This window comes from Tenebrio molitor, chromosome 1, assembly GCF_963966145.1.
Source record: "Tenebrio molitor chromosome 1, icTenMoli1.1, whole genome shotgun sequence".
Lineage (NCBI taxonomy): Eukaryota > Metazoa > Arthropoda > Insecta > Coleoptera > Tenebrionidae > Tenebrio > Tenebrio molitor.
The window spans coordinates 46,851,426-46,872,073 of NC_091046.1; the positions used below are offsets into that span (position 1 = coordinate 46,851,426).

Consider the following 20,648-nt stretch of genomic DNA (forward strand, 5'->3'; position numbering starts at 1 on the left):
AACAAACAAATGGACCGACGCAACCAGCAAAGTACTCGCGGCTTTAAAAAATTACCGTCTCTTGAATATGTCCGTCTCGGAAAATTAAACGATTAAATGATATTTTACAAAAAACACCAGATTGCGTCTATCACGATAAGACTACAAATTTTTATACAAACAAGAACAACTAGACCACAGCGATAGATTTACAAGTTTATGTTTAAATCAATACAGTCGCAAAATCTCAAATTTAAATTCTGGATTGTCCTTTCAAACGGGATTGGCAACACTGGTCCCAACTTTGAGGTTATGTCACCTCAATTTAAAAATATTGAAATAAAATCCATGAATTCTTTTAAAAACGTGAACAAAAAAAACATTTGTGTTAGCGAAAGTACTAGAAATGTTAAAAAAATTGCGTTCGAGCTTGCCTAATAATCGTTATTCATGTTCTGAAGTGAAACGATTTTTTGCAAAAGATTCAAGGTATTTTCTAACAGCGAATCAACAGTTGTAACGTAACAGCTTTGTTGTGTGAACAGGACGAAATGGACCAGCGTTGTAGGCCTAGAAGTCCACGCTCAAATCAACACAGTCAGCAAACTGTTCTCAGGAGCCTCCACCAACTTTTCTTCTCCTGTCAATACAAATGTCTCACTTTTTGATTGTGCAATTCCTGGGACGCTTCCAGTGCTTAACAAAAAATGCGTCGAGTACGGCGTTCTAACGGCGCTGGCGTTAAATTGCCAGATCAGTCCGGTCTCGATGTTTGACAGGAAGCACTATTTTTATGCAGATATGCCTGTAAGTTTTATTGACCTAAACACATTAAATTCAAGATTTATAAACGATTTTTACATGTTTTTATTGATTTAATGCATTTTATGAGCACCACTTAACTTTGCAAGTATTATCTGAGCACACAGGAGGGTTTAATTTAGTCTGAAAGCAATTGATTCTCAGAGTGTTTTAATGAAAACTGAGCAGAGTGGTTTAAGTGGTTTAAATGAACTTAAGTCATTATTCATTGTCAGGCTGGCTATCAGATAACCCAACAGCGGTACCCCCTGGCCACAAACGGTAAATTAGAATTCCAAGTTTTCACTCCTGGAATTCACAAAGCCCCCTACAAGACTGAAGTCCACATCAAACAGCTTCAGCTGGAGCAGGACAGCGGCAAAAGCTTGCACGATGTAGATCGCAGTTTGGTCGACTTAAATCGTGCGGGGGTTCCCCTGATGGAAGTGGTTTTTGAACCGGACCTGAAGGACGGCGAAGAAGCGGCGGCTCTTGTGAAAGAATTGGTAACGATCTTGCAAAGAATCGGCACCTGTTCGTGCAAGATGGAAGGTAAACGCGAAATAAATTGGTGGTCACGGTTTACAGTTGATTACAGAGGGCGCTCTACGGGTGGACGCTAATGTTTCCGTTCACCAAAAAGGGGAAGCACTGGGTACTCGCGCTGAAATAAAAAATATAGGGTCGGTGAGAGGGGTGGCGGGGGCGGTCAAATACGAGATCGAGAGACAGATTCAGATTAAGGAGTCCGGGGGGGTCGTGGAGAACGAAACCAGAGCTTGGGACGCCTCGCGGAAAATCACGGTAGCGATGAGGGACAAAGAGCAGCAGCAGGTGCGTTGATTTTGACCCGAGGAAGAGTTTTACCGAATCGGGGGCAGGATTATAGGTACATGCCGGAGCCGAATCTGCCCCCTTTGCACGTCGCGATGGGGCCCGTGGGTCACGGCTGCGTGAACGCCGACGAGCTGCGCCAAACCATGCCAGAACTACCGGAACAAACGCGGTGTAGATTGCGGGATTCCCTCGGGTTGACACTAGAGCAGTCCGTCATCCTGGTCGGTGACGCAGTCTTGTTGCAACTATTCGAGTGGGCCTCGCGGAACAGAAATCTGGACGGAAAGCTGTTGGCCAACCTGTTGATCAACGACTTTTTGACGACGCTTCACAAGATGAACCTGGACCCGACACAACAGTGAGCGAAAACGCGAATAAATCGCTTTTAAGTGACGGTTTCGTTGCAGCGCAGTCGACTGTGAAGGTTTCGCCGAAATTGCGGAACTTCTGCAGGACGGGCGCATAACCAGGAACACCGCCAAGCGCGTGTTGGAGGCGGTCCTGCAAGGCACCGATAAAACTCCACTAGAGGTCGCGCAAATCTACATTCTTGTCGATTAGTACGAACGGTTTTGTTGCAGATTGTAAAGGAAAACGACTGGATGCAAATCACGGATCGCGGCGATTTGCTCAAGATATGCGAGGAAGTTTTGCGCGAAAATGAAAAAGTCGTCAAGCAGTACAAGGCAGGGAAGAGTAAAGTTTTCAAAGCGCTGATGGGGTGCGTTGCGGCGAAGAGCAAGCAAAGAGCCGACATGGCCAAGTGTGACGCAATTCTGAAAGAGCTTTTGAGTAAATAGTTGTAAGGATGGTAGTAAAATTCTTTATATGATTGGTGATGTGTTTATTTACTCTGAATAGGTCTCTAAGAAGTGTGGAAACAATAAAATGTTTTGAAATGAAACTTTTTTTTGCTCCCAGACCACAAAATGTCGTCTGTGACCGGAATTTTCCCTATTCCTGAATTCAACTCACCCAATATATCAAGTTCACTCCGTTTTGGTTCGAATTCGCGAAAAAAAAATGTAAAATGCATTTACGTTGTTTTGGCATAATGGGAGACCATGGAAATTTTGCATTTAATTTGGTATGTTGAAGTAGGTTATGTTTTTCTAAGTTTGAGGTTATAAATAGCGTTAATGTCTAGTGCACCGTTGCCAGTTTTACTAGTTTGCAACAACAGGTCCGCATGTCAGGCACTTTTGTGACGGAAATCAAACAATGTGTCCAACGTTAAAAAAAATAAATCATGGCCTCCCATTATGTCAAAACAAGAACGGTGTTTACTTCCATTCTTTTTTCGCCTAAAAAAAGAACTGTAAACGGCCACAGCTCCCTTATTATGCAACATATCGTGATGAATTGGATTCCTATAGCCAAGACGCTTCTTTTGAGTTGCAAAAATTATATCGTGCTCTTTTTTGCAAACCGCAAAAACTACACAACTAGACAAGAGTTGAAAAAAGGAAGGGTATTCAATTGCACAAGAAACTTACTGCATTTTATTCTCTGAAATAAATAGAACCATCTTATTGTGCGACTACAAATTTAATTAAAAAGAGCGACACAAGTATACCTACACATATTTATATACACAATATACAAATATATGTATCCTCAGCAGCCACAGCCAGAGACTCTTGCGTTCTGCATGAAAAAAATGACTATTACAGATCTCATCACAAATGTAATACATGTATGTTGTAACAATTAACATATAAAGACTAAAATGATCTTCAGAAATGAATAAAGTAATATGACACACACTATTTACAAATAACATAATTGTATTCAATCATCTAAAATAATAACATCTTGTTTAACTTCACCCAAAACAATAACATCATCATCTTCATCTTCCAAGACTTTAATTTCATTCTCATGAATTGGAGGTGGTTTCAGCATTACCATTTCAATATTATTGTCATTTTTTATAACTAAAGGATCTGACTCCTCTTCTGGCTTGTCCAAATTTTCCAAGCATCCACTTCCAAAAGGATCATCTTGTCCTTCACCATTTACCTCCGGCCATACCGTTTTCTCCTTTTGTTTATCCTGTTGACTTTCTTCAGTATTTATTTCACTATCTTGGGATTCTAAATGAGTCAACATGTTCAAGTCAGGCTCACAAATGTAACTTGAATTTTCAATTTTGTCATTCCCAATTTGATTTTTTGGTTTTCTTCCTCGTTTTTTCGGTTGGGTGAGTTTAATTTCTGTTTTTTGTATGATATTGTCGTAGTCAATCTTGTGTTTGTTAACTACAATATCCGCTCTGATAATATCTTCAAAATCTATCAAACCACCTGGGTGCTGTGAATCTGTCTCCGGTTCAAAATATGTTCTGCTACTGCTGACATCAGCTTCGATCTCAAAATCTTCGTCCTCGGAAGACTGTTTTCTAACTTCGCCGTCCTCATCGTCAAGACTGTAATAGTCAAAGTCGGTAGTGAACAAGGGGGCTCTCTTTCGCTCCCGAAGACTGTATTTCTTGGCAGCTGGTTGCGAGGAGCAATCAAGGCTCAAGTCCAAGTCGCTGTCGCTATCGTTGTCGTCACTCTCGTATTTACGAGTGCGTTTTCTCACCATTTTTGTATTGAAAAATGAAGGTTATGGAGGTTAACTTGATTCAAGGCGGCAGCGAAAGACAGAAATTATGATGACTCAGTTTTGAAAATCTAATTACATTTTAATTCACCGTTTGTCCATTATTTTGTATTCGTCTGTGATTATTTCTTGTTTTCGCAAACAAAAAGACGCTTACGTATGTTGCTATGTTTGACAGTTCAATGACAGCGCGCCGAATTTAAATTTTTCCATGTATTTGATTGTTTTGATTTGTTTGTTGAGTCTAAATTTGTAGGATAAATGATTGATTAAAACAGAAATGAAATCTTTTTTTGTATAATTTAAGATTTATTCGGAAACATAAATAATTTGATTTAACAATAAATTATGTGAGGTGAATTAAGGCGTCAGTCTTTACTGAATGCTCCTACCAAGCATAATTAGCGTAGGAAGAGGCGTAGTTGATGTGGGAGACGGCGGGAGCGGCAGAATAAGCGACACCAAGAGCACCCAAAGCAGGGGTAGCAATAGCGGGAGCGGCAAGAGCAGCTCCGTGGTAGGTGCTGATAGCTGGGGCAGCTACAGCGGTGCGAAGAACTGGGCTGGCGTAAGAACCGTGGTAGGTGCTAAAAGCGGGAGCGGCACCGTAGGCCAAAGCTGGTGCGGCAGCGGCGATCCTGACTCCGGGGTTGGAGACGCGAATGTCAGCTTTGCGGACGCTGGAGTAGGGAGTGTCGATGCTCTTGGAGTAAGTGGACACTTGACCCAAGTTGCCGAAGCTGCGAAGAATGTTAGAGGATTGAGAGGTGATGGCGGGTGCGGCCAGAGCGGGGGCTCCGTAGGCTACAGCCGGAGCGGCCAACCTTCCGTGGAAAGTGCTGCCGAGCACGGGAGCGGCGGCACCGTAGGCCAGAGCGGGGGCGGCACCGTAGGCTAAACCTGCATTGCCGTGGAAAGTGCTGCCGAGCGTAGGGGCGGCGGCTCCGTAGGCCAGAGCGGGGGCGGCACCGTAGGCTAAACCTGCATTGCCGTGGAAAGTGCTGCCGAGCACGGGAGCGGCGGCACCGTAGGCGAGAGCTGGAGCCGCGATGGAGGCGCCCAATAAACCGGCGTTGGCAGAAGCCAAAGCGGCGCACAAGACTACGAACTGGAAAAGTTATTTGAGTTTATTGTAATGTGATTGGTTGGATTTATGTATGTAATACCCTAAATGCCATTATTAGTTGAAACTCGCTTGCAAGGTTGCTAATCGATGAGTGTCCCAAATTTTTATTTTGAGCTCTTTTATATTGAGTGGAATTTTAGGTGGTTGCAAGTCCCAAAAATGGACCACCAAACTGGTTCTACATCTTTGAATGTGAATCAACTTTTCATTTTTAGTCTGCGGACCTATATCAAGATATTGCGTATAACGTAACTTGTTTAAGTCAAGTACAAGGCTTTGTACTGCTCTAAGCCACATTACTGTATGTTAAGGTTAACACACGAATGGAAACTCTAATAATTGCTCAACAAGTGCAACTAGATCTCAAGAATGTAATAAGTACGTCTATTCTAAAAAAAAATTAAATCATTATGAAACCATCAATGTGTTCCCTATTTATGCGTCGTCAGATCGTTTATTTTCATTCGAAGACCGTTGCAGCAAAATTTAAAAAAAAACTTTTTTCAAAAGATCAAAATAATATTCTAATTGTTTTTCGTGCATCGTGTTACAATATCCAATTTTAATAGTTATTTATTGCTTTCAACTGTCATAAATTCTCATTTTTCTCCTTTGTAAACTGCCTCCTAACTGCTCTAAAGCAAAAAATAGCAGATAAAACCAACCGTTGCCCTAGACAACACATTCAAAGTGACATTTCTTGAAAAATTTGTCAAAACTGTCAAAAGCAAATGCGAAATCATTTTTAATAAATAGATTTGGAAGCTTTGGGGACGTCGTTTCAAACAATAAGGCCTTAAAATCCTCGCTACGCTCGTATTTCAATCTGGCCTCTCGGGCAATTAGAAAAGCCCAATTTACACAGAACCTCGTTGCATAAATACCAATTCATTCTTGTAATTTGAAGATGTAACAAAACATTTAAAGAAGATCTAGCGCTCCACTTTTACGCAACACATAATTACATTTGGGTATTTGCATTGTTTAATCTGTCCTAGATGTTTCCAATTTGGTACAACTTTGATAATTAGCTTTTACAATTTAATTAAAAACTGTTTAAGAGATTTTTCTTCTTATAATTTAACAAACAAAAACATTATAAACCATTAAACAGAATAATAAAATATGTATATCAAATTTTGTAATTCGTGACGAATAAAAGCGTTTTGTGCTGAAACTGGTTTATTGTCACACTATAAAAACACGGGTAAGGTGCTCTACCGAATATCATTCTTCAACAATCGACAATCCAGCAACACCATGGCATTCAAGGTACCTACCACACCCATACCACCTGCAATTCCCACAACTAAACCCTTCTTTTTAATTACAGTTCGTAGTTTTGTGCGCCGCTTTGGCTTCCGCCAACGCCGGTTTACTGGGCGCCTCCATCGCAGCTCCAGCCCTCGCCTACGGTGCCGCCCCCGCCCTGGCCTACGGTGCCGCCGCCCCTACGCTCGGCAGCACTTTCCACGGCAACTCAGGTTTAGCCTATGGTGCCGCCCCCGCTCTGGCCTACGGTGCCGCCGCTCCCGTGCTCGGCAGCACTTACCACGGCAATGCTGGTTTAGCCTACGGTGTCGCCCCCGCTCTGGCCTACGGAGCCGCCGCTCCCGTGCTCGGTAGCACTTTCCACGGAAGGTTGGCCGGTCCAGCTGTAGCCTACGGAGCCCCCGCTCTGGCCGCACCCGCCATCACCTCTCAATCCTCCAACATTCTCCGCAGCTTCGGCAACTTGGGTCAAGTGTCCACTTACTCCAAGAGCATCGACACTCCCTACTCCAGCGTCCGCAAAGCTGACATTCGCGTCTCCAACCCCGGAGTCAGGATCGCCGCTGCCGCCCCAGCTTTGGCCTACGGTGCTGCTCCCGCTCTTAGCACCTACCACGGTTCTTACGCCAGCCCAGTTCTTCGCACCGCTGTAGCTGCCCCAGCTATCAGCACCTACCACGGAGCTGCTCTTGCCGCCCCAGCTATTGCTACCCCTGCTTTGGGTGCTCTTGGTGTCGCTTATTCTGCCGCTCCCGCCGTCTCCCACATCAACTACGCTTCTTCTTATGCCAACTACGCTTGGTAATCTGTTGTCGATTGTTCTCTAATTTATTGTGTCATTTGTTAATTTATGTTTCAATAAATAAAATAAATATTAAATACATACTATGTACAATTATTTCAATCTTATCATCTCTGATCAGCGAGACAAAACCATGAACAGCTAAATGGAACAAAAACTACAAACAAAATCTCTGACATATGTAACATGTTTCTGGGTTGTTGGTTGTCTGTTTGTTTTGTTTCGTGTTTGTGATTAATGAATTAATGATTACTCTTCCAGGTTGCGAATTTTGCCCGTTTTGCGGTCGCGATACTTGCTTCCATTCAACAGTCTCGAAGAACTGTAGTTGTACTCTCGCAAAACTTTATTGAAAGTGTTTGGGCCAAAATGGAGTTTAAAACTACCGCGAGTGCAGGGAGAGTTGTTGTCATATTGTATGGAGATCTGAATCCTCGAGTCAAGATAAAGAGGTCTGTCGAAAGTCATTGTATATAAAGAAATCTTATGTAATGAATTATTGTTTTTAATATACTTTGTCTTGATGTGTATTGTTGGTTGTCTACCATGAACGCACCCCTGAACCCATATCCTGAACCTGAACTGTCAACAAGTCAACTGTCATTTTTACGTCAAAAAGGCGACATTGCTTTTGTGTGGTCTTTAATCGTTTGTTATTTTTCTTACGAAATTTTTACAAGAAACTTAACGAAGAAATGCCACCTGAATTCGCTTCGGCGAGAATACACAAGCCTCAACATTGCTACTTACGTTCAATTCACTTAACCCAAAAGTAATGTTAATATCAGTGCGTCCACTTGACTATGATGGAATATGAATACACGTCGTTTCGAAAAGAAATTGACTTTCATAATCGTTGTTGTGGCGGGCTGCTTTGGTGTATACGTGATATCTGTGGTATAATATGTGCAATTTTAACGTGGTTACTTATTTTGTATGCAGAATTTGTAGTAATGTCTGTCATACTTATTCCAAGTCCATATCCTTTTTACAGTATAATTAATATTATTATATTCCAATTTTGCGCTTTTTTGGCGTTTTCTTCACATTTAAAAACTATGTTTACTGACCCAGTAAGTTAAAGAAGCACATCACGATGACATTTTAACAATTTCTTTGTAGGGAGCAGTGCCAAAAGGAAATGCAACAAAGGAGATGATAAAGCAAATGGGTTATAGAGAGGGCCAAGTGATATTTAAGTGCCCAAAATGTTGCAGTATTAAACCAGACAGGGCTCATCATTGCTCAGTCTGCCAACGGTTCGTTGCACTTTAATCATCATTTCCAGCTTTAATCGAAGTTTTTGCAGTTGTATAAGAAAAATGGACCATCATTGTCCATGGGTCAATAATTGCGTTGGTGAGAACAATCAAAAATATTTTGTTTTATTTACTGTAAGTTACCTCATTTATCACTTTGATCATCTAATAACGTGTTCTCGTTGTATTTCAGTTTTATATCGCTATACTGTCGCTGCATTCTCTCTTCTTAGCGATAAATCAGTTTCTCATGTGTATCAGACATGAGTGGAAAGATTGTACAACATATTCACCTCCAGCAACTGTTGTTCTCTTGTTGTTTTTAATTTTTGAAGCTTTACTTTTCGCTATCTTCACAGCAGTCATGCTGGGAACGCAGGTGCAGGCCATTTGGAATGATGAAACAGGAATTGAACAGTTAAAAAAAGAGCAAGCGAGATGGGTGAAAAAATCGCGGTGGAAAAGCATCCAAGCTGTTTTTGGTAGATTTTCCATCATGTGGTTGTCACCATTTGCTAAACCTGCTCCCAAGTATAAAAATGAAATCGATCTTTATTCTGTATAATTATTTAATTGTTAAAAAATTAAAGCTTTTTAATTTAAAATTTACGGTGATAATGACCAGCTGCAGCATTTTCCGTGTATTCATTATTACCAAACGAATCTACAGTTACCGTTCACTCTCCTCCCTACTATCTATCCACAAAGATAAGAATTAAAAAAATACTTGTAAACCGCTGAAAAGGTATTTTAAAAAACGCCACACATGGAAACAGCAGAGAGAACAACATCGCAACCTTTAGACTTGTGGAACGTACCCAAATGGATTCCAAGGTCCAGATCGACGAGCCTTGGAGAAAACTTTAAAACTACCGTTTCTATAAGCACTTTCGACTGTTCAGCTATAATGATAAAACTAATCTGACATCTCGCAAGAAGAGTGTTATATTTTGGCGAGTTCAATATTGAAAGCTTAAGTACATCACTGATGAAGTTGTATTTTTTCCTTTATTGTATTTCAATAGAATTTGTATTTTTCAACGCACTTAATTTTATTTACCAATTATCTGATGCAACAAGTTTACAAAACCACTTGGTTTTTTTACTTGCAGTCCTCTCATTTAATACCTTAATTTCTTTTATTGCAGGCAGCATTAAAATGGTTATAGAAACGTTAAGATTTCTCTATTTACATGAAACGATATGAATTTTTATTCTTTTCAAATAAGTCTCGTCTCCAAGTGGTTACGTAAAGGTTTACTTAACTGTGCATTACCTTTGGAAACTCGTCTTTTCATTAACTACGAGCTCTCACTGAAACCCGTGTCAGTTGACATAACAGAAAATCTGTGTTAAAGCACCGTTTTCCTTTTCATTTTTTCGTATTCAAATTAGCTACAATTTGTAATTTTTTTCAAAAATTACCCATACATATATTATGCATGCTTTTCACGTTCTCTCAGCACTTCACCAATTTCGACGATGAAGAATTTTGTAGGTGCATTTTTTGCCGTCTTTTTGTCAACAAGCATCGACGGTTACGGAAGGCCGAGATGTAAGTTAAACTTGTTGTTGACCGCTTTAAATAAAACATTGAAATAGTTTTTGGGGTCGGTTTGGTCCGCTTTGAAAACAGTGTATGCACCGCCGCCAGTAATAATCTAGGAACTTGCTACACACGGAGACAATGCCAAAGCGTCGAAGGAGTGGGTTCCGGAACTTGTGCACAAAACATTGCGGTGTGTTGTGTCAGTAAGTTATTTCCTTTAATCTTGTTGGGTAAAAACTCCACATATTTTTAGTACAAAGACACTGCGGAGAAACGACCAGATACAACAATACGTACTTCACCAACGACAACTTTCCTAATCCAGTCACGGGGGGCACTAGTTGTACCTTGACCATTCAAAAATGCAACGATGACATCTGCCAAGTACCCAATTTACTAAAAACGTGCACGCACCTTTGCATCAGTGAACTGTTTCCAGGTCCGTATCGATTTTCTGAGTTTGAATTTGGCCCAACCTAACCCGCAAGGCGTCTGCGACACGGATGCCCTCACAATAACCGGTGGAGCCGGTCCTGTACCCGTTATTTGCGGAGAAAATACGGGACAGCATGTGTACGTCGACTTTAACGGAAACTCTACCATTCAAATAAATGTGATGACATCGAGTACGGACAGCATCGGTAGAAACTGGAATTTTCTGATAACACAAATAGCATGCGACTGTCCTACACGAGGTAGGACGTTATTCCCTGTGAATATCACTGATCCTTGCAATAACCGTTGCTTTTTACCTAAGCTCCTATCGGCTGTTTGATGCACTATACTGGCCTCACCGGCACCGTGAACAGTTTCAACTACGGAACCTCCGGCAACGAGATCGACCCCACCACCGGGCTGCCAGGCACAAGAGAACTAGTCAATGAAAATTACGGCGTCTGCATCGCAATGATCCCCGGTTATTGCTCGATAGAATGGAGCGCGACTTCTGATAATTCGTTTGTGGTGTCAGGTGATCTGGGGGCCCTCGACATGGTGTCGCTGACTGGATCCGACTGCTCTTCGGATTTCGTCGTGATCCCCGATCCTTCGTACGCCAACGGGAGCGAGGTGAATTCTGATAGATTCTGCGGAACCGCTTTTCCCACGGTTGTTAGTGAGTTTTGTGCGCATTTTCCTTTTCGAGAAAATGTATTTGGACGTTTCAGGTAGTTCGAAACCGTTCGTTTTAACTGTTGTTACCAACGGAAATGAGATCAACGACACTCAAAATAGGGGATTTTCTCTCACTTATACGCAAAGGAGGTGCTCCATGACACTCAACTGACTCTTCAATTGTTTTATTTACCTAATAAACTTCCTGCGCACTGATTTTGCATGTACATTAAAGAGAAACCTCTGTTGGCCACGTCAGTGGGGGGCGTGTCCGTGCCGTCTGTCACCACCGTCAGTACGAAAGGCTTGGATGAAGCTGAAAGTAAGAAAATATTTTTTCAAAATAGTGTGTTATAATACGGGTCTTATAAGAAGCATTTTGTAGCACGCACGGGTTTAAGCATGAAGCATGGAGTAAGCGCTATAAAATGCCTTATAAAGGAGACATCATACACTAGTTTTTCTATTTTGTGTTTTTATGCAAAAAATCAGTTTTAAAATTTGGGGAATTTTGTGGTGGTTGGTAACACCACAACCTGCTGTTAAAAATGCATTATGAAAATGTTTCCGAAAAAGAGTCAATTTCCGCCGATGATGACGCCAGAAAACGGGCGTTTCACTAAAAATAATAATCAATACGCGATCAGAGATAACGTTACCTCTGACGCAATATAACAAAGAACAATAACCACACTAAACACAAAAACAACGAACAGTAAGGAAAAAATTCACGAATTTCACTTCAAAGCAGCAAAAACAAGAAGTTTTTTGACTTCAAATGCAAAATGTCATTTCAACAAGAAACATTCTCGGTGACAAAAACTTAAGATGAATAATATCCCCAAAAAGCGCCCATTTACTAGCGCTCTGCGGGGATCACTCAAACTACACTTTTGAACAGGCCTGTTATGGTAACACAAAAACATTACAATGGAACATTTGAAAGTTCAATTGTTATATCGTTTTTTTAGCGTTTGGGATTTGATGTTTGACATTGAATGTTACCAACCTTGAAAACGTAAATTGTACTGGTCTATTACAGCATTCAAATCAGTTTTTAACGCACTTTTTAGTCTTTCGAGTGCTGTAATAGCTTTGTTATCAACACAAAATAGAAAAACAACGATTAACGTATCCCATAATTCTCTCAATCAACTGACTGAGAGAACTGTAGAATTTGTTCTTACTCGTGACGCTGTTGAAACCATTTCCGCAAAATCGATCCGTATTGGGTCCCATCAAGCTCGAATTCACGTAACTAGGATTGGGAATGACAACAAAATCTGTGGTACAATCTCCATCGGACAAAGCTCCTGCCGAAGTTCCGACAGTCCCATCGCCCACTGCCATATTCGTATCTCCCGTCACCGTAAATCCATACATGTCTCCAGCAGCAGCACTCCACGTGATCGAGCAGTACCCAGGCTGCATCTCCACACAGACTCCATAATTCTCATTGGCCAGTTGCCTGGTACCATTTTGCAGCCCAGTAGTACCATAATTGAAACTTCTAACGGTACCGCTGAGAGCGGTGTAGTACTGAAGACAACCAGTTGGAGCTGCACAATTCACTTATTGATAGCTGATTGGGTGATAACGGATGCAAATACCTTTAGTTGGACAGTCGCACCCGATCTGGGTAATCTTGAAATTCCAAGCTCTCGAAGCTGTTGAAGTGGCAGCGTTGGTGTTTAGAATGAGTTGGATGTCGTTGCCGTTGTTGAAATCGACGTAAATGTGCTGGCCGCTGTTTTCGCCGCACAAAACGGGGACGTTGGACGCGCCGCCGATGACGTAAAAGGCGTCATTTACGCAATTCCCAGTGGCGTCGGGTTGGGCAAGCGAAAATGTAAGGAAGTCGATGCGAATCTGGCATATATCGGGGTTGCATCTTTGGATGGTAACGGTGCAAGTGGAGCCTCCCGTGTACGGGCTAGGAAAGTCGGGACTGATGAAGTAGGTGTTGTTGTAAGAGGAAGAACCGCCACAAGTTATCTGGACTGAAATTTAAAATAAAATACTGAAACATTTTTTCTTGTCAAATGATAAAAAAGTGTTACCTATACAGCAGACCCCGATACCACTGGCGCATCCCCCCGCACCCACGCCGCCGATTTCGTTGCACTGCCTCCTCGTGTAACAGGTCCCTTCAAATCCATCGCCGCCTCCACAAACTGAATTCTCGAATCTGACCAACCCAACGCCAAAAAAAGGAAAAACTTGACGAGAAACAAAGATCACAATCTGAAGTTTTTCGAAATTACTCACATTTTCCAGTTCGTGTGGTCAAATCGTTGATGGATTGATTCGACCCAGTGGAAGCGAAGAGCCAGATTATCAAATAATTACCGAGAAAAAATCGTGACTGCATCTTGTTAAGTGCGTCGTATTAACTGACCACTTTTTTGAGAATGTAGATAAAGAAGTGGTGATTGTTAAGTACACAGATGTGTCGTAATAACTGGACTCTTGATGTTTTAACTGTTTGTGTAATTATTAGGAAGGCACAATTCTTGTAAGATCTCATTAAATCCAGGATGTTCCTTTTATTGATCATTGCTATGTAATTTAATGTTCACGCTTGTCCAAAAATATCGATACAAAATTTTGTAAATTTCCTGCCCAACAGATCCACGCTCCACATCTTTTCGTCCCAATTTGCGCATTTTTCTAAATCTGAGGGTCACACTTCAGTGATCCACTTTCAAGTAACAGTTATAATCTCTTGTTTGTTAAATCATTAACACCTTAAATAATAAATTCTCGCTTGTAAAATTTGAATGTCACTTCATACGATACCATGAAGACTGTTGGTGTAGTGGTCATTATCCTCGTCACAGGATACTTTTTACCGAGTTTATCACAACTGACGAATTTCAGGCTTGCAAAATGTAAGGGTTTCTCTTTTTTGTGATTTTACACCTATTTGTTCTCTAGTTTGGCCAGTTGGACTCGTCCGTTTCCCAAACGACGTGTGCAACTCCTTGGAAGGTTACATGGGCACTTGCTATACCAGACGGCAATGTAACGACCTTGGAGGACTCGGTTCTGGAAGTTGCGCTAATGGGATAGGTCAATGTTGCATATGTGCGTGGTTCTATGTAATTGTTATTCATTTATTTACAATCAAAATCAGTTCAGGGGTCCTGCGGCGGCAACTCCAGCTTCAACAACACTTATTTCATTAATCCGGGATACCCCAACACTATCTCAAACTCGAGTTCTTGTACTTTCACAATTAAAAAGTGCAATCCGGGGATTTGCCAGGTGAAAACACGCAATCTCGGTTACTCTTTTTACTGTGTTCTTATCCCCAGGTGCGACTCGATTTTCTCAATCTCAACCTGGCCCAACCCGACGGAAACGGAAACTGCGTAACGGATTCTCTGGTTGTCTCCGGGAGCGCTTCGAACGTTCCCATCATATGTGGTGAAAACAGCGGCCAACACATTTATGTGAATTTCAACGGCGACAGCGACATCACACTGATGATTTCCACCGGGGTCTTGGCCAGTTACGCGAGATCTTGGAACATCAAAATAACACAATTGGCTTGCGACTGTCCCAGTCTCGGTGAAGTACCGAAAACTCATCACACAAAAACGCTAACACGCTTGTTGTTACAGCTCCGACGGGCTGTCTCATGTACTACACGGATCTTAGCGGTACCGTTAACAGTTTTAATTATGGTACTACTTTGAGTGGTGCTTTAGTGACAAATCCCATGAACATGACGAGGCCTGGAACTAGGCAACTGGCCAATGAGAATTACGGAGTTTGTGTGCAAATGCAGCCGGGGTACTGTTCGATTCAATGGAGTCAAGGCCCGGATTCTACGTCTTTTACTGTTAGTAATGATACTGCGCTGACAGAGGCCTCTTCTGTGGGACTCCCTGGTAATTCCGTGATAGGAACCATGTGCGATACTGATTTCGTTGTCATACCGAATCCGTATTATCCTAATGGAACCGCGGTCGGAGCAGACCGCTTTTGTGGTAACCAATTTCCAACCGTCACAAGTTAGTTGGGTTCTTGTTCATCACCCCGTCGTTGTTTTATTTTCCCTTTTTTAGCTTCATCTAAGCCGTTTGTTTTAACAGTTGTGACAGATGGCGACGACATGAGTGACGTGGCCAATCGCGGGTTCTCGCTAAATTACCAACAGTTACCGTGTGGGGGCGCTGCTGCGGGAATGATGTTGCTACCTTAGTCTAGGCTTGGAAATTGAACACATGTAACGAACGAATTGTTTTATTGAAAATAATTAAATAAACTGACTTCCTTGGTGGTTATCAACAACATCCTTCATCGCATAATACCAATGTTTAATTTTTGTGTGAACCAAGGCGTCCTTGAACGCCTGACAACCTTCGATACTGCACAAAACTCCATACACAGCCAAATCAGCTAGATTTGGCCGGTCCCCTCCCATAAACTTTGACCCTTTAGCCCTGACCGCCCTCATCCAATAGTTGCATTCATCGTATAAGCTTTCTCGAACGTCATCTTTTAATTGATACTTTTTTTTCAATCTGTTCCCGATAAAATACATTGCCCACGCTCCTACAAAAATGATGATGCTCCTTTCCCAAACTGGAAAATGTTTCTCCCATTCTCCTGCTTCAGAGAACCAGTTAAAACTTTCAAAAGCCTCTTCTCTTGTTCTATATACATTAGGTGAGAGAACATGGACAAAGACATCATCCACCCACTGGCGCCATTTTCGTTCTTCACTAGAAAAAATAATTTTATATCATATCACCTCAAATTCACTCACCAACCTGATCTCTTTTGCTACTGCCGGTTGGCCCAAAACTTGAAAATATTTATTCATAATTTCACTTTTTTTGGCGCCATCTTCATCTACAAAGGTGATGAGAGGGTAACAACTAACAATTTCACGTAGATCTTTTTTATCTTTAAGATATGTAGAAAGTGCAGAGATGATCATCGAACTGTCATTTAAAGGTTGGTAGCCTTGAGACAACTTGGCTACTAAAATTGGCACTTTTTTATAAGGTGACCATTTAATTGCTTGGCGCAAAACCGGATCTACTTCGATTAAATCATAAGAAATACCATAATAGTCTAAGAAAACGCGAACTTTACAGCAAAACGGACATGTCTGATATTGGTACAGCGTGAGTTTTAGTTCTGTTGGATCATCTTGGTACAACATCTAAAAAGAATGCTGTTTAAGTGTATAACTAGGAACACTAGTTTCATTAAAACACACCTGTCGACTAGGTGTTACTTTTGGTAGTTCATTTATCATCGGAATATTTATTTCCTCGTTGATTATATGAAGACGGGGTTGGTTCAACCTATGAATTGAATATCCAGTGCCTACCAGTGCCCCAACTGTGACACCGGCGAGTCCCAGTTTAAATACTCCTCCATGACTTCGCCTTCCGCTCGAATAATTACGTACTAACGCCCTAGTATTCCATGCGCACAAAAAAAGTCGACTATTTTTGCTTGTTTTTAAAAAGTTACGGCCGTAAATCCTCACTTGATGCGAAAATAAATACATTTTTCTAAAATAGCCCACTTAACCTATAATATTGTAAATTGAAACGTCAAATCTGTCAGAGTGGCGCTGTGGTCGGAGACTTGATGTGCATTTGAGATACAAAATTGACCACACGATATTGTTTTAAACGAGTTTTGGGCTGTAAGTGTAGAACATGTGGCCGTTATGTTCCAAATATAAAGTTGGACAATCTTTAAGAGTTAAATATTTATGGTTAACACAGCTCTGCAGCGAGTCAACTAGAGCCGGTATGTTTACATTTTTCGTAGAAATTAATGCCGCTAGAGGTCAGTTTTCTGTGGCGCCTTCATTCAAATTTTGCAGATCTGAACAGTGGCTATAAACCCAGTTTGGTCGAAGCCGAAGAATTCGAGTGTTACAGTTACTTTAAACCGAAAGTTAAAGCGAACGCATCGTTTAGTTTGATTTTGCCGCCTCCAAATATCACCGGGAATCTACACTTGGGACATGCCCTGACAGCAACTGTTCAAGATGTTATCGTGCGATGGTATGAACTTCACAATGGGAGGTCATAACACAACATAATTTTGCAAATAGTTGAGGGAAAGCCAGAAATAGAGTAGGGGAAAACCTTATTCCTGATTAAAAATTTGTTGGATTTCTTTAATGTTGGTTTGATATTGGCTCATTCTAGCAAATAAGAGTTTTTCGCCGGGAGATTTTTTCAGCGGAAATCACAACTATTTATTTACAGATTTCCAAAAAATTATTTTTGTTGGATTTATTTGTCCAAATTGTCGGAAACAGACGATTTTATACTTACCTTAAATGCCCTGTTAGGAGGAATTAAACAATTTTTATTAAAAAACCACAAAAAACAATCACAAATTGGAGGTTAAACATGACAAAATGTCAAATACAAAAGGTTTTACATTCCGTAATTCATTTTATTTAGACAAACCCAATTCTTATGTCCATTGAGCATTGGGGGCGCAATTTTTACAATTTTAGTGCGAATTTTACGTTGAATCTCGGTACAGAAAGTCAAAATTGGATTCCAAACAATTTTTTGTAATACTGTTTTGATATCTCCATTGCGAAGCAAAATATTAAGAATTTGTCTTACCTATTTGGAGTGTGTCAAAAGATGCACCTCATAAAGTTCTTCAATGACTCGGCTTAAAATTAAAATTTCTCACAAAACTATCTAAAACATCAGTATTTTTATCTTAAGCACGACGCGTTGTACCGGGTGACAATAAATTAATGTAAACTGTTTCATAAGTTGGTAATAAAAAATAAATTACTCCCTGGATTTAGGGATATTCGTTACTAGGTTGCCATAAATTTGGTTGGGTTGGAGGCTATGGGGTTTCAGGTGACAAACAAAAGATATCCCAAAAATGTAAGACAGCAAATTAATTGTAACAGTTGCAAATGACTAATTTCTCGCTAAGTGATAGATGATTTTTCGTTTCACAATCAATTTTGGTTACTGGCGGCATATTTATTTGGATTTAATCTCTCAATTCAAAGTAACCAACCTTAGGCATTCAAAATAACTTTTGAAAATTCTAGTTACACACAACATGAAAAACGTTATTTCCCTAAAAGTTGGAATTCTAGGGAGTAATTTATTTTTGACACGAGAGTATTGTTGGCTATTCTACTGTTTAATGTGATAGTTGACATAAACATAGGCGTACTCGCCTATTTAACATAATTTATTAATAGATAAAATGTCAAAATGACGTACGTACGCCAATGTGTTGATTAACGTATCAGGTTTGCCAAAGGAATTTATGAAAAATCTTCCCAACCTAAGAAAAACAAATCGCATTCATTTATAGTCACCCGGTACTTTACCTATAAAGAAATGTCAATAAAGCACTACAGAAAAATGTTTTATCATTTTTTATTAAAAACACATTTAAAAAAATGTTGTGTGTATGATTTTTGTTTATAATATACCCAAATTTGGATGTGATTTTTTAAAAATGGAACACAATCTTGTTTAGCAAGCAAATGGAAGGTGTTGAATGTGTCTGGGTGCCTGGAATCGATCACGCCGGAATCGCTACCCAAGTGGTAGTAGAGAAGCTTCTTTGGAATGAAAAGCGTCAAACCAGACACGACATCGGACGGGAACATTTCCAAGAAAGAATTTGGAAATGGAAGAAAGAGAAAGCCGAAATGATAGGTTTGTGTAAACAATAGCAACAACAAAGTTTCTTGAAAGATGCTCGTTGAAAGAGAACAATAATGTATTCCGTTTATTTTCTAGAAAGGCAACTGCGACAATTGGGGGTATCTCTCGACTGGTCTCGGCAAATCTTCACAATGGACTCTACGCAGTCCTCGGCTGTAACAAAAGCATTTGTACAGCTTTTCGATCTAGGCCTTATCTACCGAGCAGATCATTTGGTCAACTGGTCTTGTTGCTTGCAGTCGGCAATTTCAGACATCGAAGTGGATCACGTGGAAATCGATGGTCCGACGCAAATTCAGGTTCCAACGTACGAAAAACCGGTGGAATTCGGCTCTCTTACTTACTTTGCCTACAAGCTCTGCGATTCAGGTAAGATGATGCGAAGCGAGTCGCAATGGTATTTATTATTTTTGTGTCGAAGATGAGGAGATAGTGGTGGGTACGACGCGTCCTGAAACGATGTTAGGAGATGTGGCGGTCGCTGTGAACCCCCGAGACGATCGATACGCTCGCTACATCGGCCGCCATTTATGGCATCCCTTCAGACAACAAAAAATTCCGATCATATGCGACAGCTTTGTCGATCAAGATTTTGGAACTGGTGCGGTAAAAATAACGCCCGCTCACGATCCCACCGATTTCGTGGTTGGCCAACGGCACAGCTTGGATAACGTCCAAGTGATCGACGAAAAGGGCTGTCTCACTTCCGCTTGCGGTGACCTCGCCGGAATTCGAAGATTCGAGGCGCGAGACGTGATAGTATCGCGTCTGGAAGCGGCGCGGCTCTTGAGAGGGAAACAAGATCACAAGATGGTGGTTCCGATTTGCAGTCGCTCCAAAGACGTCATCGAGTACATGGTCAAGCCCCAGTGGTTTGTCAGGTGCTCGGAAATGGCCAGCGAGGCCGTCGAGAGTGTCAGAACTGGACGACTACGCCTCGAACCGAAACAGTTCGAGAGAGTCTGGTTTGATTGGCTTGAAAATATTAGGTCAGAGGATTTTTCTGCGTCGATAACTAAAATCACTGTTGTTGTTTTTTTAGAGACTGGTGCGTATCTCGTCAGCTTTGGTGGGGCCACCGGATTCCTGCATATTCCTGTCGCGTCCGGAACAGTCCAGAAACTGCTTTCTGGATAGCCGCTGAAAATGCAAGCGAAGCTTTGCGTAAGGGTTCGATCGCCCTCTCCAGCGACGACGTCGAAATAGAACAAGACGAGGATGTGCTCGATACGTGGTTTTCTTCCGCGCTGCTCCCTTTTTCGTCTTTCGGATGGCCGCAGCAGGTCGACGGACATTATCCTCTAAATATCATGGAAACTGGTCACGATATCTTGTTTTTCTGGGTGGCACGTATGGTAATGTTGGGCACACGTTTAACGGGACGCCTACCATTTGACAAGGTCCTTTTGCACGGGATCATTTGCGACGCGCAAGGGAGGAAGATGTCGAAGAGCTTGGGGAATGTTGTGCAACCAGAGGATATTATTCACGGATCAACTCTTGAAGTAAGTTAGCGATTCCGAAATTGTTTATCACATGCTGAAATTATTAATAAATGCGATGTGCTGGCGCGAAGAAGTTAAAAAAAATTGTCCTGTTG

General features: G+C 41.3%; 9 protein-coding genes and 1 long non-coding RNA gene across 13 annotated transcripts in view; 6 read left to right on the top strand and 4 right to left on the bottom strand.

Moving 5' to 3' along the window:
* Positions 1-245: 245 nt before the first annotated feature.
* GatB (glutamyl-tRNA(Gln) amidotransferase subunit B, mitochondrial) lies at positions 246-2,449 on the top strand. Its single transcript, XM_069060103.1, has 7 exons — positions 246-468; positions 525-786; positions 1,017-1,332; positions 1,379-1,614; positions 1,662-1,975; positions 2,025-2,148; positions 2,199-2,449. The coding sequence occupies exons 1-7, from the start codon at positions 386-388 to the stop codon at positions 2,415-2,417; spliced, it is 1,554 nt and encodes a 517-aa protein (XP_068916204.1). The 5' UTR covers positions 246-385; the 3' UTR covers positions 2,418-2,449.
* A 647-nt stretch (positions 2,450-3,096) lies between these two features.
* On the bottom strand, positions 3,097-4,400 carry LOC138139738 (uncharacterized). Its single transcript, XM_069060190.1, has one exon. It carries the CDS (start codon positions 4,204-4,206, stop codon positions 3,409-3,411), a length of 798 nt encoding a protein of 265 aa, XP_068916291.1. The 5' UTR covers positions 4,207-4,400; the 3' UTR covers positions 3,097-3,408.
* Positions 4,401-4,510: 110 nt separating this feature from the next.
* Positions 4,511-5,547, bottom strand: LOC138139749 (pupal cuticle protein C1B-like). Its single transcript, XM_069060219.1, has 2 exons — positions 5,391-5,547; positions 4,511-5,332 (listed from the first exon to the last, which is right to left on the bottom strand). Exons 1-2 carry the CDS (start codon positions 5,400-5,402, stop codon positions 4,613-4,615), a joined length of 732 nt encoding a protein of 243 aa, XP_068916320.1. The 5' UTR covers positions 5,403-5,547; the 3' UTR covers positions 4,511-4,612.
* Positions 5,548-6,478: 931 nt separating this feature from the next.
* On the top strand, positions 6,479-7,505 carry LOC138139744 (pupal cuticle protein C1B-like). The gene is made up of 2 exons (XM_069060204.1): positions 6,479-6,622; positions 6,684-7,505. Exons 1-2 carry the CDS (start codon positions 6,611-6,613, stop codon positions 7,425-7,427), a joined length of 756 nt encoding a protein of 251 aa, XP_068916305.1. The 5' UTR covers positions 6,479-6,610; the 3' UTR covers positions 7,428-7,505.
* Positions 7,506-8,003: 498 nt separating this feature from the next.
* On the top strand, positions 8,004-9,724 carry LOC138139733 (palmitoyltransferase ZDHHC3). The gene is made up of 4 exons (XM_069060178.1): positions 8,004-8,497; positions 8,547-8,683; positions 8,734-8,818; positions 8,877-9,724. Exons 1-4 carry the CDS (start codon positions 8,228-8,230, stop codon positions 9,246-9,248), a joined length of 864 nt encoding a protein of 287 aa, XP_068916279.1. The 5' UTR covers positions 8,004-8,227; the 3' UTR covers positions 9,249-9,724.
* A 147-nt stretch (positions 9,725-9,871) lies between these two features.
* Positions 9,872-11,561, top strand: LOC138139725 (uncharacterized). Its single transcript, XM_069060168.1, has 6 exons — positions 9,872-10,238; positions 10,286-10,435; positions 10,486-10,616; positions 10,672-10,927; positions 10,990-11,346; positions 11,399-11,561. Exons 1-6 carry the CDS (start codon positions 10,166-10,168, stop codon positions 11,515-11,517), a joined length of 1,086 nt encoding a protein of 361 aa, XP_068916269.1. The 5' UTR covers positions 9,872-10,165; the 3' UTR covers positions 11,518-11,561.
* On the bottom strand, positions 11,515-12,493 carry LOC138139799 (uncharacterized). Its single transcript, XR_011162379.1, has 2 exons — positions 12,005-12,493; positions 11,515-11,661 (listed from the first exon to the last, which is right to left on the bottom strand). It is a non-coding gene; the product is annotated as an uncharacterized lncRNA (long non-coding RNA).
* LOC138139700 (uncharacterized) lies at positions 11,531-15,661 on the top strand. Of its 3 annotated transcripts, none has more exons than XM_069060116.1 (6): positions 11,531-11,667; positions 14,283-14,432; positions 14,482-14,612; positions 14,663-14,918; positions 14,972-15,364; positions 15,419-15,661. In XM_069060116.1, the coding sequence occupies exons 1-6, from the start codon at positions 11,568-11,570 to the stop codon at positions 15,553-15,555; spliced, it is 1,167 nt and encodes a 388-aa protein (XP_068916217.1). In that variant the 5' UTR covers positions 11,531-11,567; the 3' UTR covers positions 15,556-15,661. The 3 variants fall into 3 exon arrangements, with proteins under 3 accessions (XP_068916217.1, XP_068916237.1, XP_068916227.1); XM_069060136.1 differs by lacking the exon at positions 11,531-11,667 and adding an exon at positions 12,525-14,053; XM_069060126.1 differs by lacking the exon at positions 11,531-11,667 and adding an exon at positions 14,061-14,236.
* Positions 15,581-16,878, bottom strand: Su(P) (prostaglandin E synthase Su(P)). Of its 2 annotated transcripts, none has more exons than XM_069060150.1 (3): positions 16,582-16,878; positions 16,127-16,524; positions 15,581-16,078 (listed from the first exon to the last, which is right to left on the bottom strand). In XM_069060150.1, exons 1-3 carry the CDS (start codon positions 16,876-16,878, stop codon positions 15,610-15,612), a joined length of 1,164 nt encoding a protein of 387 aa, XP_068916251.1. In that variant the 3' UTR covers positions 15,581-15,609. The 2 variants fall into 2 exon arrangements, with proteins under 2 accessions (XP_068916251.1, XP_068916259.1); XM_069060158.1 differs by having other exon boundaries at positions 16,127-16,536; positions 16,582-16,722.
* A 106-nt stretch (positions 16,879-16,984) lies between these two features.
* The window catches only part of ValRS-m (Valyl-tRNA synthetase, mitochondrial), a 58,744-nt gene continuing 55,080 nt past the window's right edge, over positions 16,985-20,648 (top strand). The window contains exons 1-6 of the mRNA XM_069060091.1: positions 16,985-17,126; positions 17,203-17,386; positions 18,858-19,039; positions 19,124-19,417; positions 19,470-20,037; positions 20,091-20,553. Coding sequence (XP_068916192.1) covers positions 17,033-17,126; positions 17,203-17,386; positions 18,858-19,039; positions 19,124-19,417; positions 19,470-20,037; positions 20,091-20,553 — 1,785 coding nt within the window. The 5' untranslated portion in view covers positions 16,985-17,032. The remainder of the gene's footprint in view (positions 17,127-17,202; positions 17,387-18,857; positions 19,040-19,123; positions 19,418-19,469; positions 20,038-20,090; positions 20,554-20,648) is intronic.